Source organism: Melanotaenia boesemani, chromosome 4 (assembly GCF_017639745.1).
Source record: "Melanotaenia boesemani isolate fMelBoe1 chromosome 4, fMelBoe1.pri, whole genome shotgun sequence".
Classification (NCBI taxonomy): domain Eukaryota; kingdom Metazoa; phylum Chordata; class Actinopteri; order Atheriniformes; family Melanotaeniidae; genus Melanotaenia; species Melanotaenia boesemani.
In genome coordinates, this window is record NC_055685.1 from 30,848,247 (window position 1) to 30,869,612 (window position 21,366).

Below are 21,366 nucleotides of genomic sequence, written 5' to 3' on the forward strand. Positions count from 1 at the left end.
TGTGAGAACTGACCACAGCAGGATGGTGTATCAGGGATTTACTGAAAATAAACAACAGTGTCACCAAGTTCAACACTGTGGTTCACTGATGTGTTAAAGTATGCTTTGTACCGTGATGGAGTACACGTGTAGCACAAAGGAATAGCAAGGTTCAAGGTTCAAGGAGTCTTTATTATGCTGTATAATTTGCTATACAGCAAGCAGTAAAGCAATCAATCGGTGCAACAATCACACAGAAACCGCAATAACTAGCCAAAGGATAATGCTAAATAAATAAAAACAGAAAATAGAGGTTCTTGTTTAACAGAGCAATGGCAGCAGGGACAAATAATACTTGTATCTGTTAGTAATGCATTTATGTACCTGCACCCTGACAGAAGCAGCAGGAAACTCAGAAGCCATGGGGTGACCCTGATCCCTAAGAACTGAATGGGCCTTGCTTGGGACTCTGACTCGCTGCAGGGCAATCAGATTGTGCAAGAAAAAATGTGATGTGTTCTTTTTGAATGATTTTAACAGGTTATATTCTACATTTTATAATTTCCTTCAGTGTGTTATATAGATTTATTGTGCATGTTAACAGGGTCCAAAGTTACAAAGCATAAAATTTACATCCAATAAAATTATTCTCATCACAGTGTAGCGGCTCTTGAATGGTTGCTGACGAATGATGTTACAGCAGGGATCAGGATCTGCACTTTTATTAAAGACACACACCTGCAAATAGCAGGAGGGGCAGTTAGATACAAACAGCAGCACGGTCAGACATCAACACGGTCTCCCCTCATTCCCCGCACAATGGTCTTCCAGCTTTTTCTTTTTTTTTTTTACAAATAAAACTACAATAAAAAAATGGCTTTCAAGTTGTCAGTACACTTTAAACAATGTTAATTAATCCATCATAAACAAATGTCAATATGGAAGTAAATCAAAATGTTATACAGAAAGAAATATGTACTTATTTTCCTCTTAACATACAATGATAGTTAGTATTTTTGGGTCAGATGAAGATCCCTGTTAACCTCTTAATTCTCCACGCAAATATTTAGCTCCGGTTAGAGTGCAGTCCACAATACAACAAGTAAGCTAACATTTAAAAAAATAACAGTTTTATAAAACACACACCTGCAAATAGCAGGAGGGGCAGTTAGATACAAACAGCAGCACGGTCAGACATCAACACGGTCTCCCCTCATTCCCTACAGCAGGCCAGAAAGCAGCGAGGGAAAGTTCCAGACGGATTTAATAACATTAACAAAACTTAATGCAAAGAAAAGAACTCAAAATACAGTTCGGCAGCTATTTAATAACTTTTATAAGGAGTTTAAACCAAAATAAGCTGCTTTTTCAAGTAATTAGCTTACAAAGAGAGAGACAGTGTTTCAACATGTCTTACCCGCACAATGGTCTTCCAGCTTTTGCCGCGAGGCTGAAAAACGTCACACATACTGCTACGGTGCGTCGCTAATTAAGCCCCCCCCTTGCTACAACAGCCAACTAGGAACCTTGGCAACAGTACCAAACAAGCAAATGCTATCTACATGACAATAATAACTTCACAATAAAGGATACAGGTTTTGAGAACGTTCATACAATTAAATGATTATTAAATTTATATAGCAAATTTACTCAGCTACATACTCCCCCCTGAACTTCTCAAACAGTTGCTGGGTGAGTTAGAGTACGAGTTGAGGGTAACATCAGTAAAACTTGTTATTTCTGATGACAATCATCCACAAATGCAACAAAAGTGTCTCCAAAACAAAATGGAAAGTGACATGAAGAAGCTGGCCGGACTTCAAAAGTCTGCTTGCTGAAGAAAGTGCCGTATACACAGTCTCATACTGATGATTACATAACTGTTACCCTTATACTCAACTTACTCAAAAAAGAATGTATATATTTACTCATTTGCAAAATAGCTTCACACAACTGCTACAGCTCTACACAGAAATAATTTTGGCAAATCCACCGACCAGGCGACTGCCTTGTATGTTCTTCTGCGTCATATTCTGGATTAGTCTGTTGACTGGCCTCACAATCCTGCCAACTCTTGTTCTAATGTGACCTACAGAACTATTCGCTGGTGGTCTGTCTAGCTTCAGGGTCTCCCTAGTGGTGCCCCCTGTAGTCACTTGATTTGCTGGATGACTATTTGGTTTCAGCTGTCCCTTACTGCACACATCATCCACTATACCGTCGCAGTCTTTGTCTGCCTCACTGTGAGAGCCTAATTTATAACTGGCACCCTCTCCATCACAGACGTCTGGTTCAGCATTAACCCTTGTGTTTTCTCCAGCAATGTCACCAGTTTGTGAATCTGGGTTAGTTACTCCAGGGTCATTAAGAGGTTCTGGACTGGATTCACGAACCTCAGCAGAGCCATTTGAAGAGGCAACCTCTGCTACCCAACTAGCAGTTCGTTGTGATCTATCAAACTCAGAGTCAGGCAGCAGAAGGCTTTCAACATCTCCTTCCTCTTCCTGACTCAATTCAGGACCACTGACAAAAGAGGACTCCGTTTCGTGATCCAAATCCACCGGCAGAAAGTTAGCCTGCAAAAGCAGGTTTCTGTGGACAACCTTCTCCTGACCAGTGATGGGATTTCTGATACGGTAAGTGTGGCACCTTGAGTCTTTGGAAACCACAGTATAGAGAGTGGATTCCCACCGGTCAGCAAGTTTCCTGCGACCACGTTCACCTTCGTTTGCCAGAAGAACCTGGTCGCCTTCCTCAATGTCTGCACCCTTTAACCTCCTGTTAAACAGTTCTGCCTGCCGCTGCTGGCTAGAAGTGGCGCTAGCTTGCGCCAGCTTAAGAGCTTCCTTGAGATCATCTCTCATTTTCCTGACATAGCTGTCATAATCTGTGATGTCATTGTCTCTTTCAATGCTATGGAACATAACATCGACTGGCAATCTGGGGATCCGTCCAAACATGAGATAAAAGGGTGCGTACCCAGTCGATTCATGAGCAGTGCAGTTATAGGCAAAAGTCAGCGTCTGCAGCATCTGAGGCCAACTCTGCTTCTCCCTAGGGGGTAATGCTCTGATCATGTTACCTAAAGTTCTATTGAACCTCTCGGTGTGGCCATTTCCCATGGGATGATAAGGTGTTGTTCTTGACTTTTTTACACCAGAAATATGCAACAACTCCTGAATCAACTGGCTCTCAAAGTTTGCACCTTGGTCTGAATGGATTCTCTGAGGGAACCCATATACACAGAAATATTTATCCCACAACTGGCGTGCAACCTGCTTAGCTGACTGGTTTGGGCATCTGAAAGCATGGGCCATTTTAGTGAAATGGTCTGTTATCACAAGCACGTCCACACTCTTTCCTCCAGAATCCTCCGCAGACCAAAAATCCAAGCAGACGAGCTCAAGGGGTGCAGTGGTTTTGATACTCACAAGTTGGGCTCTGCCTTCAGGCTCAGGTGTCTTGCTGACAACACAGCGCTTGCAGCATTTAACGTGTTCTCTGACGTCTCGTTCCATTTCAGTCCAGAAGAATCTCTGTCTTGTCAAGTACAGAGTTCGGCTCTGCCCTTGGTGCCCTGCATTGTTATGGACACCCTGCAGCACATGACTGACCAGAGAGGAAGGTGTCACATACTGATGGCGTTTCCTCCCCGTTAATGGGTCTTTACACACCCTGTACAGAATGTCATCAAGCATCTTCAATTTGTCCCACTGTTTCAGGGTTTTAAGCGCTTTTAATGACAGTTTATCTCTCTCTCGTCGTGATGGCCGCCTCCCACGTATGACAAATGGGATAACCTGAGACAAAGTGCCATCTCCTCTCTGCGCATCCTGGAGTTCTTGGAGTGAAAAAACAGGTAGAGTGTCTTGGCCTGGTGGAATTAGCTGTCCCAAGCCTTGAGTAAGCCATGAAATCACTCTTTGTTTGGGCCCCTGATCCCACTCAGTGTGGCCAGCCAGAACTGCAGACACTTCACCATCATTCAGAGAGCAGCACTCCAAGTCCTGCGATGGAGAAGGACATTGAATACTCTGGTGATTGGCACTCACTCTGAACACTTCTTGGACTGAACCCTCTTGGACTTGTTGTGACTCCTTCAGAAGCATCTCATATGATTCTTTCAGGAGCCTCTGGCAGACACGATTTTGAACAAAGGGTGGCCTACTCAAGGCATCAGCGACAATATTCTTACTGCCAGGTATGTACTTGATGCTAAAGTTGTATGGGGATAACTTTGCTACCCATCTCTGCTCGCACGCGTCAAGTTTGGGTTTAGTGAGAATATACGTTAACGGATTATTATCCGTCCAAACAGTGAAAGCGTGTCCTTTTAACCAATGGCTGAATTTGTCACACACAGACCATTTCAATGCCAGGAACTCTAAACGGTGTGCAGGATAGTTGCTTTGGGCACGGGTGAGTGTTTTGCTTGCAAACGCAATGGGGCGTGCTTTGCTTTCACCCTCTTGGACCTGGGATAACACTGCACCTAAGCCATCCTGGGAAGCATCTGTTGACAGAACGAATGGGCGACTGAAGTCAGGATGTGCAAGAACAACAGTCTCCAGGAGGGCACTTTTCAGTTGTTCGAATGCGTCACGATGCTCCTCCTGCCAGTCATTTGGGTGTAGTTTTTTGAATGCAGCAGCACCACGCACATTTCCTCGGCCTCCCTTGGGGGCAGCAGTCAATGCGAACAGTGGTTTGGCTATACGGGAACAATCTGGTATGAACTGCTGATAGTACATGACCATGCCTAGGAATGACTTGATCTTTTTCTGAGAGGGCGTGACACCATCCTCCATCATAACATCAGCTTCTGTCATTGAAGAAACTGCCTGGACCTTTTCCGGATCAGTCGACACACCACTTTCATCCACAATATGCCCCAGGAATCTCACACTTCTCCTGAGCAGCTGGCATTTTTTGGGAGCCAGTTTTAGTCCATGAGCACGAAGCCTACTGAAAACGGTCTCAAGTCTCTTAAGTGCTTCTGTCTCATTCGGGGCATACACCAGCAAATCATCCAGATAACAGAGCAGGGTCAAAAAGTTTTGGTCGCCGAATATACTCATCATGAGCCGCATGAAATCTGCAGGGCTATTGCAGAGGCCTTGAGGAAGCCTGTTGAACTCATATAGCCCCATCGGTGTCGTGAAAGCTGTCAGTTTTTTGTCCTCTTCTGCCATGGCAATGTTATAAAAACCAGAGGTGAGATCCATGGCACTGAATATGGCGCTTCCTCCCAGAGCTGCCAAGCAGTCTGACTGGTGAGGCAGAGGATGAGCGTCTTTGACTGTGCGAGCATTCAGCCAGCGGTAGTCCACGCAGATCCTAAGATCTCCGTTCTTCTTCCACACCAGTACCAGTGGAGACGCCCACTCACTGTTGGACTTGCGAATAATCTCACGCTCCTCCATCTCTGTGAGAACTTGTCGCAGTTTGTGGTATTGCCCTGGTGGGACACGCCGGTATGGAAGTCTGAATGGCCGCTCATCAGACAGGTGAATGCGGTGCACAAAATCTTTGGCTAATCCACAATCGAGCTTGCTCCTAGAGAAAACATCTTCATATTCCTGGATCAGTTGCAGTAGTTGTGATTTCCAATGATCTGACACTTCGCATGAATCTATATCAAGATCACTCAGTCCTAAGTCTTGTAGATTGCTGTGGAAACTAGACAAACTAGGGGGACTGGGGTTACTGTTTTTTTCACAGTCCACAGATTGCTGGTGTGCACCAACTTTTGCAGGAGCATGTTGCTCAGGAGTCACCTCCAGATCTTCAAGGGCTATGCAGGGGGACACATCTGCTACCTTTGTGTGGCGCTTTAAAGTGATGGCTTTATCAGAGGTGTTAAGGATGCGGACTGGGACCCACCTGTCACTGTTCATGGAGGATACTGACCTGCAGACAATGATGTCTTTCTTGTGGATTTGTGCTTTTGATGGTTCAACCAAAATGGCGCTGCCTTCAGAAAGGGGAGATGTGCTAGGCAGCCGAGCCCAGACAAGGTGCTCCTGTTTTGGAAGAAGAGTTACTGCCTGGGTCAGTTTGACAGTCCCAATGGAATCTGGTATGGTGTCGCCCCTCCATCTGTGGATGCCAGACAACATGTTAACGAACTGAACGATCTCAGGTGTGTCTGTGGGCTCGGGCTTACTCAGAACATTCCAAAAGTGTGGGGACTGCTTAAACTGCTTCAGGAGGTACTTTATAACATTTGTGCCCAGGATTAGCTGATCTTTCTGCCCTGGAACAACTAAGACAGGTACGCTGAAGGTGAATCCATACACCTCCATCTTAAGTTCATGAATGCACTTAGGCCTGACCTGTAGACCACCACAGCCAACAAGCACGATATCACTGTGGCTACAGTTGGGCTCTGAGGCTAATCCTGCATTCTTAAGCAGCAGCTCAGCCTCCTCACTAATAGTGCAGGCCATGGAACCAGTGTCAAGAAGGGCTTGCAATGTGACTTTATTGTTCACTCGTGCATCAGTGTAAAAAAGGCTGTCAGCTTTCTCAAGCCTTGTTAAGTTCTGAAACAGTACAACTGATCCAGGTGGAGCAGACTTTTGGCTTTCTGCATAAACTGATTGCATATCTTCACTGAGGGTCTCATCATCATCACTCACACAGTGCCCTCCCAAGCGTGAGTGAATTAGTTTCCCTGATCAGATGGATCGGCCCCCCTCTGGATGTTGGTGGCTTGTGGGCAGTACCTTTTTTGATGTCCTACTTCTAAGCAGGCCAAACACCTCCTTTCCCTCATACAGTGTGTTCGTGTTGAGTGAGTGTTATTACCACAGACTTGGCAAGGGGTGAAACGAGCTGGACTGAGATGATGAGGGTTCGAGGAATGAACAGGCTGGTTGGTGCGTTCCAACACTCTCTCCAACATGCTTAGCACACGTTCCAGAGCGTTTGGTTCTGAAGCGGTTGCATCATTTGACAGGGGTGGACTGGCTGCAGAGGTTTTGGCTGTATTTACATGGACTTGATCAATCTCAGGTTCTGGAGAAGTGATTACTGGTACAGCAGTCGCCATCTGGAGAACCCTTGGTTTAGCTGTGTTTGCTGCCGGTTTTTTGACCCGGTGTTCTCTTTGATGCTCATCAATAGCTTCCTGCACCTCGGTAAGAGTCCACTTACTTATGGGTTTGCACTTAAACACACAAGCAAGGTTGGGGTCCGGGCAGTTTCTGATAAACATCATGGCCACCTCAGCATCCATTTGACTCATTCTGTTTCCTCGATTTTCCAAGTGTCTGTCGGCTACATCAGCGGCTGCATTAAGCCTTACCCAGTAGTCTACTGGTGACTCATTTGTTATTGGTTGAGTGGCATAAAAGTCGGCCAGTGGTAAACAAGATCCAGGTGTCTCGCTAAAATAGCGTCTCAATATGCCATAAATCACTTCAGGGTTGACTGATGGGCAGCTCTTTAGTCCAATTTTGACAATACTTTTGGCCCTGCCAAGAAGATGTCCCAGAACCTCGTCCCTCTGCTCCTCGGCTGATGAACCTTTCTTTTGCAAGTACAGCTCCATCATTTCAATCCACTCCTGGACTGAACACTTGTCATCTCCATCTCCACGATACATAGGAGGCTCTTTAATGTCAGGTCTCACTACTAGACTCATTTTAGAAAAGTCAACTGTTGCATCTGATGCCTCAACTTTAACTGGTTTAGTCACAGAAGGCTTTTCTGAGGTGAGCTGGGACTGACTTGCTAACAGGCGACTGGCTACTGATTCACCTATCTGGTCCCCTAACTCACCAATGAGATCACGTAACTGCTGAATGGTGCTTTCATTGTTTGCAACGGGGGTAGAGAACTGGGGTTCAAGTGGGGGAACGTCATCTGATTCTAATAGTCCACCACTATTTGTCACTGGACCCCTAACCTGGATTAAACTGTCTGGGTTGAACAAAACCCTCCCTCTTGCCATAACCGGTGTGAAAACATTGAAAGTATTGTGACCTCTACCTGCCATTTTGCATACAACACAGGTGGCAGTGTTTAAATTAAATTAAATTGAAACAGTAATACAGATCTCACAGAAACTTATTACACCACTTATATGTCCTCTTGAATAATGATATTAAACATATACATCTGTACGGAATGTCAGCAATCACTTCAATAGCCTAGGATCCACAGGTCGACCAACTTGGCATCCCAGACGTCACAAGCACACAGCTGAGCCCTCGGAGATCGGCAGCGGCTGACCAATGAATCCGGGTCACGGCACCAGTTTATGTAGCGGCTCTTGAATGGTTGCTGACGAATGATGTTACAGCAGGGATCAGGATCTGCACTTTTATTAAAGACACACACCTGCAAATAGCAGGAGGGGCAGTTAGATACAAACAGCAGCACGGTCAGACATCAACACGGTCTCCCCTCATTCCCCGCACAATGGTCTTCCAGCTTTTTCTTTTTTTTTTTTACAAATAAAACTACAATAAAAAAATGGCTTTCAAGTTGTCAGTACACTTTAAACAATGTTAATTAATCCATCATAAACAAATGTCAATATGGACGTAAATCAAAATGTTATACAAAAAGAAATATGTACTTATTTTCCTCTTAACATACAATGATAGTTAGTATTTTTGGGTCAGATGAAGATCCCTGTTAACCTCTTAATTCTCCACGCAAATATTTAGCTCCGGTTAGAGTGCAGTCCACAATACAACAAGTAAGCTAACATTTAAAAAAATAACAGTTTTATAAAACACACACCTGCAAATAGCAGGAGGGGCAGTTAGATACAAACAGCAGCACGGTCAGACATCAACACGGTCTCCCCTCATTCCCTACAGCAGGCCAGAAAGCAGCGAGGGAAAGTTCCAGACGGATTTAATAACATTAACAAAACTTAATGCAAAGAAAAGAACTCAAAATACAGTTCGGCAGCTATTTAATAACTTTTATAAGGAGTTTAAACCAAAATAAGCTGCTTTTTCAAGTAATTAGCTTACAAAGAGAGAGACAGTGTTTCAACACGTCTTACCCGCACAATGGTCTTCCAGCTTTTGCCGCGAGGCTGAAAAACGTCACACATACTGCTACGGTGCGTCGCTAATTAAGCCCCCCCCTTGCTACAACAGCCAACTAGGAACCTTGGCAACAGTACCAAACAAGCAAATGCTATCTACATGACAATAATAACTTCACAATAAAGGATACAGGTTTTGAGAACGTTCATACAATTAAATGATTATTAAATTTATATAGCAAATTTACTCAGCTACAACAGCACAGCATTCTTCTCACTTCGTACCAGTTTCTGAGCCAATCTTACTGCAGCTAGTAAAAAATGGGCTGCTGACATGTACTCCAGCTTGCAAACATAGCAGACATAGCCTTTCAGGGCTTAAAGAGACAGAAGTTAGAACAGAATGTTTTAGAAGAGACTGGTGTGAAACTTACAGAAGAAGGGTAAACTCTTCATTTTTAAGGCTCAAAGTATTAGAATTTGTTTTTTCTCTTCACTATCTGTCAGTATTTTGCAAAATAAAAGTGATATTTCTAAAATTTACACAAAGCATATTTGCAATTTGCAGGTGTTTCCATTAAATGGTGTTTAGCGCATTAGCAGTTATTTTTTGTAAAATCTCGTCCCGCAAGACTCCACTTTGAGGGGGAAGGACATTTCTAATTCTTTGTAAAACTCTTGCATTTCACTGTTGTTTGCAGTCGAGGATGACAGTTTAATTTTTCTTTGTTTGTAAAAAGATTTCCGTCTCCTCCCACGTCTACTCATACTCCGCCATCTTTGTTTGACATGAACTGGTCACGTGACCCCTTGCATCTGTCCAGGGACGTGTAAATGTGAAAAAAGTGTTTCCATTACACTTTTGCGATAAACTTCTACATCGACACGTCTGAAAAAACCTCCTCATGAGAGCGTAAAAACATTTTAGAGGTTTTTCGAAATGTAGGTGTTTCCATAACTGCTTGTTATTGTGATATTTAGTTTTTGCACAGTTCAAGGGGTAATGGAAACGGACCTAGTAAGACACAGACCGTGTCACAGTTTTGCACAAGGTTTCATACATAAGATGAGGTTATATAGTTAAATATTTTTTTGGCTTCTATAAAATATAACAGCTGTAAATATTAAATATTAAAGCTTAAACGCAGGCTACATGGTGGTGCAGTGGTTAGCACCACAGCCTCTCAGCATTAAGGTTGCTTTTTCGGCTGGGGGAAGTTTTAAACAGTGGCCTTTCTGTTTGCATGTTCTCACCGTGTATGCGTGGGTTCTCTCCGGGTACTCCCACTGTCCAAAGACATGCATGTTAGGTTTACTGGTCACATGAAATTCTCCCTAGGAGTTAGTGTGAATGGCTGTTTGTGCTTTGTGTTGGCCCTGTGATGGACAGCGACCTGTCCAAAGTGTACTCTGCCTCTCACCTGTTAATTGCTGGGATAGACTCCAGCTTGCCCGCGACCTTAATTGGACTAAGCGGTACAGAAAATGAATGACGACTTAAACACCATAGGCACCATTTACACACCTCTTTAAGGAAAAGCTAATCACATTGCTAATTCGCATATCTATTTGCATTTTTCAAACTACACTTAAACTTATTTGCACCAAGTAATGCAGCTTGTGGTGTAACAAATGGCACCTCTTTACACATGTTCAGAGACCAATCAGCAGCCTGGTATCAGACGTGACTACAGACTACAGGAGTTATTTGACTTTATCAAACAGGTCGGAGCTACTCTGGTACCATGGGGAGGATCTGCTGTACTCAGTATGATGGAAAATCTTATGGCTGATTAGTGTACTTACAGGCTGTTTACAGCAATACTAAACATACATTTAAACATGCACAAGAGTGCATGCACTGGCTGCCTCTGAAATCCGATTGGAGACTCCAGGTACCACCTCAGGTGTTTGACAGGTCACTAAGAGAGGAGGACAAAAATGTCTTTGCACGCATGTATGGATCACCAGTTTCTTTTTGTGTGTGTGTGGGTGTGTGTGTGTGTAGGTGTGTGTGCATGCAAATTTTGAAGTAGTTCCCAAATTAGTCATCCTTTAAAATATGGACTTGGCTGCATATTTTCCCTGTGCAAGTACCACTGTTAATGTTGTATAAGGACATTAACTTGATGTTAGCCTGAAGCTACGTAGCAGTGCTAACCTAGTTATACGTTAGCACTAGATTTTTTTAAAATAATAAGGAAACCGTGTCATATTTAGTTTTCAGTGAGTGTGTTTGGGGACTACACATCAATTCAGTTAAGTTTTCGCATTGGAGCTGAAAATGCTCAATGAGGACCTCAATATCCACATAGCTTAGCAATAAGTAAGCTAGAGCTACATGATTCAGTTTAATTTATACAGTAGACTCGCAAGGCTGCTAACTGATTTTAAAGTAAGCAATAGCTTTAAAATGCAGAGAAATATAGCCCGTAACCAGCCTTATTTTGTATGGGAAGATATAAATAAGAATGAAGAGAAAGGGAGATGTGCCTGACTTTGGTAAAGCCCCCAAATTATCTCTTTCCCACTCTCTGGATCCTCTGGCCCCCTCATGTATTAAAGTCTAGCTCTGCCACTGCTAAATTTATATGAACAAAATAAGCATTATTCCTAAACTGCGAGGCTGTTGCTGTTGGAAGGGGTAGTTGGTCATTAGCCAATAAACAGTTATTGGCTTTTTTATGCACAAAATAATAATAATAAAAATAATAATAATAATATCAGCCATTGAAAATTAGGTTCACTTCTACAATAAATGGCTTCTGTTTTAAAACCTGTAAACTTGTTTTTCCTGAAGCTAAAAAAAAAAATGTACCTGTAGGTGTACAACAGGTGGTTAACATCTGTTAATCTTTGTTCTATATACTCATCCTCTCCGAAAGAGGGAAAATGTGTGACTGTGGTGAATATAAATGCATTGGTTCACATTTTAACATGTCTTGTGGCATTTTGGTGAAAGAATTTCACATTTCTTTCAACCCCCACACAGCTGTCCAGATCCTGCATGAAACGGCTTTTTCAAGAATAAATCTGATCATGAATCTTAATTATTAAGTTATTGTGCATTTTGATCATGAAATCTCTTGCCAGTTTAAAAATAAAATGCTTTTTATGATTTAATTTCTAAAAAGTCAGAAAACATTGAAGAACTCATCACAAATCAACTGTTTGTCTCTTTCTGTGTCTTTTTAGAGGTTGAGCCATTTGCACCGGTGCAGATGTCAGAAAAGATTCTGCTGCGCTTGTTGAAGCATCCAAACGTCATTCAGGAGCTGAAATATGATGAGAAGAACAAGCGGGCACCAGAGCACTACCTCTTCCACAGGAACAAACCCGTGGATTATTTCATTCTCATTCTACAGGTGTGTGGAAACAAAAAGGAGGACACAGCAATGAAAGAATCTCCCAACTCCTTGAATTTCTGCATAACAAATAATAAAAACATTAAAAAAAACTATTATTAGACAGTATTTATTCTGTCATTTACATTAAGAAAGTATCTTGTAACTACAGAATAAATAAATCCTATTACTATTACTATTAATACTTTTTGTGACTTCTACAAAAATAAAATATTTCTCATGTCACAAACAGCACTACTCTGTATAATCATACTAAAGATGTTGCACTACATGTTAGCACTACAAGCTGTTCTTTTCACTGATCTCAGTTTTCCACAGTTTAGTCATCCTCAACATGTATGATTGTACTTCAGTTTGCCTTGTAATAGAAATAATAGACAAGGTAATCAGATAATTAGTGATTAAAATATGTCTGAATTTAAAGACGCAACACGTTAAAGTACCAATGCCACATAACACAGGATTAATAGCCTGAGCTAATTTGCAACAGTTGTTCAAACAAGTCTTAAAGATCCACAAAGTGTAAGAAATATAATCTTAACCAAATAAAAGGCTCCTGGTAACCTTAGGAAATCAGTTATTCAGGTATTCAGTCTGGGTTCATTTAACATAAAAAACATTTAATAAATGGTGTCGATAAATAGATTAAAAGTCAGCCTTGACAAAAATCATATAAAGATATTAAAACTCAACCAGAAAAGAAAGCAGCACTCCTCCTGCAGCCTCTCCCACCCCCACGTAGATGTTAATATTTATTAGCCAAATTGTGCCTGTATTATAAATCTGGGATCTTCTACAGCACACCTGATTCAAATTAAATGAATCCAGCAGCTTGATTTCTGTGACCCACTGAAGCAGGAAAATGTCTAAAACCTGCAGGACAGTGGCCCTGGAGGACCGAAGCTGGAGATCGCTGGTCTATATAAAAGGCCCGCTTATTGTCGATACTGCTTATATATGATTCACAAAGCACTGAAAACTTTACTGTTAAAAAGCATCTTAGAAGGCATCATTATGTGCATGTTTGCTCATAGTTTAAACATTTTTCTCAGACTTTAGGTAGGAATCAGATTTCTTAAACTTCTTAAATAAATTATAAAGTAAACTATCTGTTTGACTAACTACCTACCAACAACAACTGAGCAGTGGAAGAAATCTAAACTGACACATTACTCTTAAACTTGAGTTTTCAGATCCTTTAGGTGTGGACTTTAAGTGATCCAACAGATGTGTAGAAACCAATTCATCTTGATAGAAAAACTTGGCAGGTTGGTTGCTTCAAGCGTCAGAGAGAATTTACCACACTTCTGTCAAGTTTGGCATTTTCCAGTCTTCATGTAATCCCAGAATGACTTCATGATGGTGATGAGATCACAGCTCTGCAGGACACTGCTGAAAGTATCAGAGCATTTAGCAACCTCCATAAGACTTAATAATAGATCTTTGTGAAAACATAGCTGTGTGTTGATATTCTTAGCAGAGAGCCTCGTCTCTCACCCTCTGCGTGTGCTTTGCAATCTAATCTTCTGTGTTCTGTATTGTGGCAGCTGGTTCAGCCATGTGTACGTGTTTGTGGATGTGAGTCCTTGAAGTGAAGCACAGGGCAAGCATACTTCCAGATTTTCCTCTTTGGAATAAAAACTTTAGCAAAGAGATGGCTAAAAGCTGAGTCCATGTTGCTCTGATCTTTCTGTGATAGTGAAATCTTCAAGTTTCACTTTTGGTTTTGATTTTAGTGGCCGTATCAGGTCATACTTTAAAACATAAATTGCCAAGAAATTTCATATCCATGTATATGGAAACAAACCATCTTAAGGACAAAACAAGTGGCTTCAGAACAGAGCCCTGTGGGATTCCTTTGTTAATTTATTGTTGTTCGCCACACTTTGAAAGAATTACTGATGGTGGCATTTTTAAAAAAAATTGGAAGTAAAAATAAAAAAATTAATACATAATTGTATTTTATTTTATTCCAGTTTTGTCTTTTTTTCTTATTCTTTACTGTATTTATTTTAGTTTTATACACTTCTCAAAAAATAAAGGGAACACTAAAATAACATCCTAGATCTGAATGAATTAAATTTTCTTATTAAACACTTTGTTCTTTACATAGCTGAATGTGCTGACAACAAAATCACACAAAAATTATCAATGGAAATCAAATTTATCAACCCATGGAGGTCTGGATTTGGAGCCACACTCAAAATTAAAGTGGAAAAACACACTACAGGCCAACTTTGATGTAATGTCCTTAAAACAAGTCAAAATGAGGCTCAGTAGTGTGTGTGGCCTCCACGTGCCTGTGTGACCTCCCTACAACACCTGGGCATGCTCCGGATGAGGTGGCAGATGGTCTCCTGAGGGATCTCCTCCCAGGCCTGGACTAAAGCATCCACCAACTCCTGGACAGTCTGTGGTGCAACGTGCCGTTGGTGGATGGAGCGAGACATGATGTCCCAGATGTGCTCAATTGGATTCAGGTCTGGGGAATGGGCGGGCCAGTCCATAGCATCAATGCCTTCGTCTTGCAGGAACTGCTGACACATTCCAGCCACATGAGGTCTAACATTGTCTTGCATTAGGAGGAACCCAGGGCCAACCGCACCAGCATATGGTCTCACAAGGGGTCTGAGGATCTCATCTTGGTACCTAATGGCAGTCAGGCTACCTCTGGCAAGCACATGGAGGGCTGTGCAGCCCCCCCCAAAGAAATGCCACCCCACACCATTACTGACCCACTGCCAAACCCAGTCATGCTGGAGGATGTTGCCGGCAGCAGAACGTTCTCCACAGCGTCTCCAGGCTCACATCTGTCACATGTGCTCAGTGTGAACCTGCTTTCATCTGTGAAGGGCACAGGGCGCCAGTGGCGAAGTTGCCAATCTTGGTGTTCTCTGGCAAATGCCAAACATTCTGCAAGGTGTTGGGCTGTAAGCACAACCCCCACCTGTGGACGTCAGCCCTCATACCACCCTCATGGATTCTGTTTCTGACTGTTTGAGCAGAAACATGCACATTTGTGGCCTGCTGGAGGTCATGTTGCAGGGCTCTTCCTGTTCCTCCTTGCACAAAGGCGGAGGTAGCGGTCCTGCTGTGTTGGGTTGTTGCTCTCCTACGGCATCCTCCACATCTCCTGATGTACTGGCCTGTCTCCTGGTAGTGCCTCCATGCTCTGGACACTACGCTGACAGACACAGCAAACCTTCCTGCCACAGCTCGTATTGATGTGCCATCCTGGATGAGCTGCACTACCTGAGCCACTTGTGTGGGTTGTAGACTCCGTCTCATGCTACCACTAGAGTGAAAGCACCGCCAGCATCAAAAGTGACCAAAACATCAACCAGAAAGCAGGAACTGAGAAGTGGTCTGTGGTCACCACCTGCAGAACCACTCCTTTATTGGGGGTGTCTTGCTAATTGCCTATAATTTCCACCTGTTGTCTGTTTCATCTGCACAACAGCATGTGAAATTGATTGTCAGTCAGTGTTGCTTCCTAAGTGGACAGTTTGATTTCACAGAAGTTTGATTAACTTGGGTTACATTGTGTTGTTTAAGTGTTCCCTTTATCTTTTTTGAGCAGAGTATAATTGTAAAGAAATTCAGACTTTAATAAAGCTTTCCGTAGGGGACATAGTGCACCTTTCTGAACTTCAAGAGATTCACATGATACTCAATCCTCCTCAGGATTTCTAGAAAGAAACTCTGCCCTTCTGGAAATTCTTCATCAGCTCTTTACTGTATAAGTTGTGTCGCACTGCATCCCTTCATATACCCTGCAGGTTATCTCTTAGGTTCAAGTCATGCAACATACATGGCAGAATCATCATGTTCTTTTGCTTTTCTTTTGGCCCTCGCCTGAGACTTTTCTTAAGTGCTTTAAAGATGCCTCTATAACTATAATCTTTTCTTCACCTTTTTCACTCATTCAGTCTTAAATACTTAAATTTTTCTGTGATTTTCTGTCACAACTATGAATTCATGATGGTTTCCTGACCAGTCTCGGACTAGACACACTGGACTTGATCTAAGAGCAAACAAGGATTTTCTTTTTTTTGTGCTGTCATTCAGACTGACTTTAACATAATACACCAAAAACCACATTATCCTCCTTATTTATAAAGTTTCTGATAGTGTTCAAGCCTGACATTTAGAGGACGGCCGCAGGTCCCTGTAAAAAATTACATAACTCTCACCTGTAAAGATATACTGTATGAATTTTTGTTTTCTTGGAGTAAGTCTTGGTTGTCTTTCTTGATCGCAGGGGAAAGTGGAGGTGGAGGCGGGAAAAGAAGGGATGAAGTTTGAAGCAGGACCATTCTCCTTCTACGGGATGATGTCTCTGACTGTGTCTCCTGGTAAGATATTGGCCTCTGACTCAAGATAAAGTGATCATCCAGCTTCTCAGTGTTTCTAAAAATCTGGAGGAAAATATTATAAAAAAAAAAAAAAAAAACACTTTTAAAATTCAGTTTTGTAAGTCAGTGTAAGCCGTTTACCATCAGAAATATTTTACATAATATAAATGAGAAAAGGTTACACAGGAGGCTACATGATAAATATTCATATTTTTATCAAGTACTGATGGTGGTGCTGAATGTTTCTTTACTCTTTATTTTTAGAGCAGACAGTTTCTCATTAAAATAATTATTTAGCCCCTTTTTTTGTTATTTGTTTTGCAAAGCTCATTTTCAGAGTGAACTCACAGTGTGCAGTCCGAGACTAAAGCAGTCCCTGGTTTGAAAACACCAAAATGCTTTTTGTCTTGTTTCTAAAATGAATATAATTGCAGTCTTGGCAAAAAGACAAATGCTGACAGAATGATTCTATCAGAAACTTTATAAACGATGATTTAATTTCTGTTGATGGCTATAAAATCATGCAGACTGGGTCAGTAAAGAAAGTAAAGTTACCATGTTATCCAAAGTAGGTGTATCAATGAACTCTTTTATTACTGTGGTTGAGTGTTATAGACACTCATTATCTACTAAAGGATGCTTTAAAATCAATTTCAGAGTACAGTGACCATACTGGTTGACATGACCTGAGAGCTCAGATTGTTTTAAAGGAATTTTTGTCAAACCTTGCACAACTCAAACTTTATTTCATCTGATTGGAACAGTTCAACCACAAATACACTGAGCTGTTTCATTTTCAGTGACAGCTTTGATCACTAGGAACTACTCAGAAATAAATACCCTGTTAAACTGATGACTTTAGCAGATCTAATCTGATTTCATGGGAATATTTTCTTGTCTATTTGGAATAATCATGTTCCTATTAAAAGGGAAAATCCCTGGCTCACAGACAGTTTTTCAGAAGTTATTTGTAAAGGAAAGAAATTACATGCCCAAGTGAGACTTGTAGAGTATACTAGGACTAATGTACTTACTTTAATGACTGAAAAACCCAAATATAAGTATTATATGAGTCACTAATTGCACAGAGAATTGTGATAACCTCTGAAACTGTCATAATCCGGTTCAAATTAAATATTTAATTGACAAAGCTGCTATTATTAGCCATTTTAATAAACTCTTCATCAATACTTGGTCTGCATTTGATCTTTCTGAGTTCAGTTTCACGTTCTGCCATTCCTAACACTCCTAAATTCTTAACAGATGTTAATCCGGATTTATTTGATTCAACGTCTTTTTCATATGCTTAAGTTTACCAGACAGTTGGATCCTTACTTTTAAGAAGTGGAAGCAGATATCGTAGCTGAGTCTGTCATTAATATGTTTAATTTGGGTCTAGTTTCATAAATAAATGTGAAAAGCTATCTGTGTTTTTTCCTCATTGCGAAGTAGAGACTCTTCAGAGTAAAACAATGTGATTGTTAAATTCTCAGCTTTGATCAGAAGTACTTAAATCACTGATAAATTACCAAGTTAAAAAGTTGATAACTTATTTTGGCATCATAAATGGTCACAACAGATTCATCTCAAGGAGCTTTACAGACATAAACAAATTCAAGTCAATTCCCTGTGGTTCAAAACAAATCTACATTAGTCCAGTTTGTAATAACTGTTCATTAAGAAATAATTACGTAGCTAACGTAGCTTACCTAGCTTACCTAGCTAACCTAGCTAACCTAGCTTACCAAGCTAACCTAGCTAACCTAGCTTACCTAGCAAATCCTCTCTTTGAGGATTCATGACAATGAATCAAAGAATTGCTGGTGAACACACTTAGGGATGGTTCTTTCAGTCCTGCAGCTGTTAAATGATTCAGAAATTAAATTATAGATGGAAGATTGATTTTATGTAGAAAGCCACAAAATCCAACTTTTTTTAGATACCTTGTTGTTCCAGTATATATATATATATATATATATATATATATATATGTGTATATAAGAATAGAATTAAAGAATTATGTCTGTTTGCTTCTCCCCTGTAATAATAGCAATTGGTGTTGTATTATGCATTGTTGGAAAGCCTGATTAGTCACATTTACAATGAGGTAGAACTTGTAAGGATCATGCTTCTGTTGAATGAGCGACACAGCTAAACGTGCAGGTGGTGACCCCCAAGATTGTGCCAAAATCCCCTGTAATATTCTATTGATTTTTACTCTGAGTTTCTTGGTGGATTGGATGGTTACACTTTATTAATTTTCTACTGTCAGGAACCTCAGCAGTGATGATTGATTTTTGATTATGAAAAATAATGTAGATGTGATAAAGTTGCAGATATCATCAGTTTTTACATCTTTCAGCTCCTTTTCATTATTTCAGTTCATTTAATTTCTGTTGAAGTGATTTTGTGTAATTGGCTTTTAATTTAGTCAGTTTGTTGAAAATGAAATAAAACAATGGTCACCAGTGAAATAATAATGGTCACCAGTCTGTTTAAACGATTACTAGCGCTAGTATCTAGTACTTACTGAATTTTATTCTAGACTCAGTCTTTGTTTACTTTGGGTTTGCTGTTGAAAATGTTTTAGGACAATTTTACTGAAATAAAAAGGGGTTAAAAATGTTTCTGTTAATTTATACTTTGGCTTGACATGAATTTTCCCTGCACCATATTTGCTTTTTTCCCCCTTTCCTCATAATTTACTGCCTTGAACAGCCAGGGACTACCCAGTTAACAGAAATAAAAGAAAAATGAAATCATAACATAATCATGTTAATCATAAAATAAAGAAAACTCAACAAGGAAACACTTATGTTTTGAAATTGTAAAATGTTATATATTTAAAAAAAAAAAAAAACCTTTATGTAAGAAGCAAAACTCCCACCATCACCCGGTATCAGAGTCATCACAACGTCATGAACAAAAATGAGAAAGCGTCACCTAGTGATTCTCTCCATCCTCTCAGTTCATTCATAAACTACAGTACTATCATCAGCGTCTCTCTGCTTCTCGGGGTGGTGGGATCTGAGAGACACCTACTGGTGAAACACTGGAAGTTGCGTGTGAGGCTCTCTGCTGTCTGAGCTCAGAAATCAAACATTTGATGATGTTGATGCCTTGATGATGACCCTAAAGCTCTAATCATTGAAGCTGACTGACACGTTGCTCCTGATTGAAACTTCCAGATTTAATCCAAGTTGATTATTTGCATTTATGTGAAAATGTTTTCTGTACTTTGACAGACTCTTCTTCTTTCTTTGCTTCTCTTCTGTTGTATCCTTCCCCTCTGTCCAAAGTGCCCCTGTCCCTGTCTCGTACATTTGCAGTCAGTAGAGCAGAATCATTAGCAGGATCTCCAGGTACGGTGGCTTTTTCTGTTTATATCATCCCATCTCACTGTTTTGATGTCGCAGTTTAACCCACATCGTCTGTCTAAACTCACACATTTTGGTCCGTCTGGTGTGCATGAGCAGCTTTTTTCATTCTGTGACATTTTGACTGAAGTGTGTTTGTCCCTGAATGCAGCATGCAGTGGAAACCTGTGCATGTGAAAACAAAGAAAGAAAGAGGAAAGCAGATTCAGACTGAGACTTTAACGCCCTCACCCCCTGAGCCATTAGTCAAGTGCCTGAATGCTGTTGCAAACTGGAGGCCCCAGTGTGGGACCAGGCTCCGCCCCCCTCGCCCCTAACCTTTAACCCTCTGACTACATAAACAAGACCTGCAGCTACAGCCCCCTGCTGGACACTGCTGAGCGCACATACAAAGACAGACATATACATATGTTCACATGGACACACAGCACACACACTCAAACAAAAACACATACGCTTGTTTGTGCAAATGAGCAAAAAAAAACTCTCTTTCTGACTTTAGCAGTGACCCACATTATGGTTTATACTTATTTTTTCATCCAGTTTGTTGCTGTGCTGTGCATGCAGTTGAGTGTGTATCAGTGTGTACATAAATATGTATTCCTAACACACCAACCCACCATTTTTTGTGTTGACCTGGCCCCTTCAGCCCCTAGAAAGTTGAGTACTAATCCTCAAGAGTTCACATGCTGTGTCTTTGGCCCTCTGCACTCTGGCTGCCTACACACACACACACACACACACACACACAAACACACATATTCCAACATGGGATTATATACATTCCAGTCCACGTAGTAGCATTAGTGTTGGCCAAGCCGTTTCCACTTTGTTGTGTGTGATTTCCACTAGGCTTCGTTAAGAAGTGGAAAACATAATCTGGCTTTAATTAAAAATTACAGAAACAAAAACTCTTCCATCTGGTAACACATAGAAGGAAGCAGCATCACTGGAGACCCCCGACTCATTACCTGCCATATAAGACTCTGCTTGCTACAAGATTTGTTTAAAAATTGGATTTCCACACATTGCAGCAAGCTTTCTTGCTAATATCTAACATTTGACCTGGAAAAGTGTCACCAACACAGACGACGTCAACAGCTGCTGAAGCTGCTGAGCAGCTCTGTTAGTCATAAAGAGGAAGTTATCGCCCAGATCTGGAAAATATTTTAAACAAAGAAATTATAACTTTGATTTTAAACATCGTTTTACAGTCTGAGATGACATAATTCCACACAAAATCCATGAATTGCTGCTAATATTGTAAATGTCACGGTAAA

General features: G+C 41.1%; 2 protein-coding genes across 3 annotated transcripts in view; one reads left to right on the forward strand and one right to left on the reverse strand.

Moving 5' to 3' along the window:
• Positions 1-21,366, forward strand: part of cnnm2b (cyclin and CBS domain divalent metal cation transport mediator 2b) — a 74,805-nt gene that overhangs the window by 46,675 nt on the left and 6,764 nt on the right. The window contains exons 4-6 of one of the 2 annotated variants that reach the window (XM_041984149.1): positions 12,185-12,354; positions 16,616-16,709; positions 20,009-20,071. In XM_041984149.1, the coding sequence (XP_041840083.1) occupies positions 12,185-12,354; positions 16,616-16,709; positions 20,009-20,071 (327 nt within the window). The remainder of the gene's footprint in view (positions 1-12,184; positions 12,355-16,615; positions 16,710-20,008; positions 20,072-21,366) is intronic. The other variant, XM_041984150.1, reaches the window with a different exon arrangement.
• LOC121639018 lies at positions 6,009-8,555 on the reverse strand. Its single transcript, XM_041984166.1, has 2 exons — positions 6,790-8,555; positions 6,009-6,078 (listed from the first exon to the last, which is right to left on the reverse strand). Exons 1-2 carry the CDS (start codon positions 7,979-7,981, stop codon positions 6,032-6,034), a joined length of 1,239 nt encoding a protein of 412 aa, XP_041840100.1. The 5' UTR covers positions 7,982-8,555; the 3' UTR covers positions 6,009-6,031.

What these genes read in the sequence shown, in the direction of transcription:
- LOC121639018 (XM_041984166.1), bottom strand. Translation starts at nt 7,981, where the DNA reads ATGGCAGGTAGAGGTCACAATACTTTCAATGTTTTCACACCGGTTATG. An exon ending in CACCCCTTGCCAAGTCTGTG is followed by an intron (nt 6,079 to 6,789) that starts GTAATAACACTC and finishes TGGCATCCACAG; the next exon opens with ATGGAGGGGCGACACCATAC.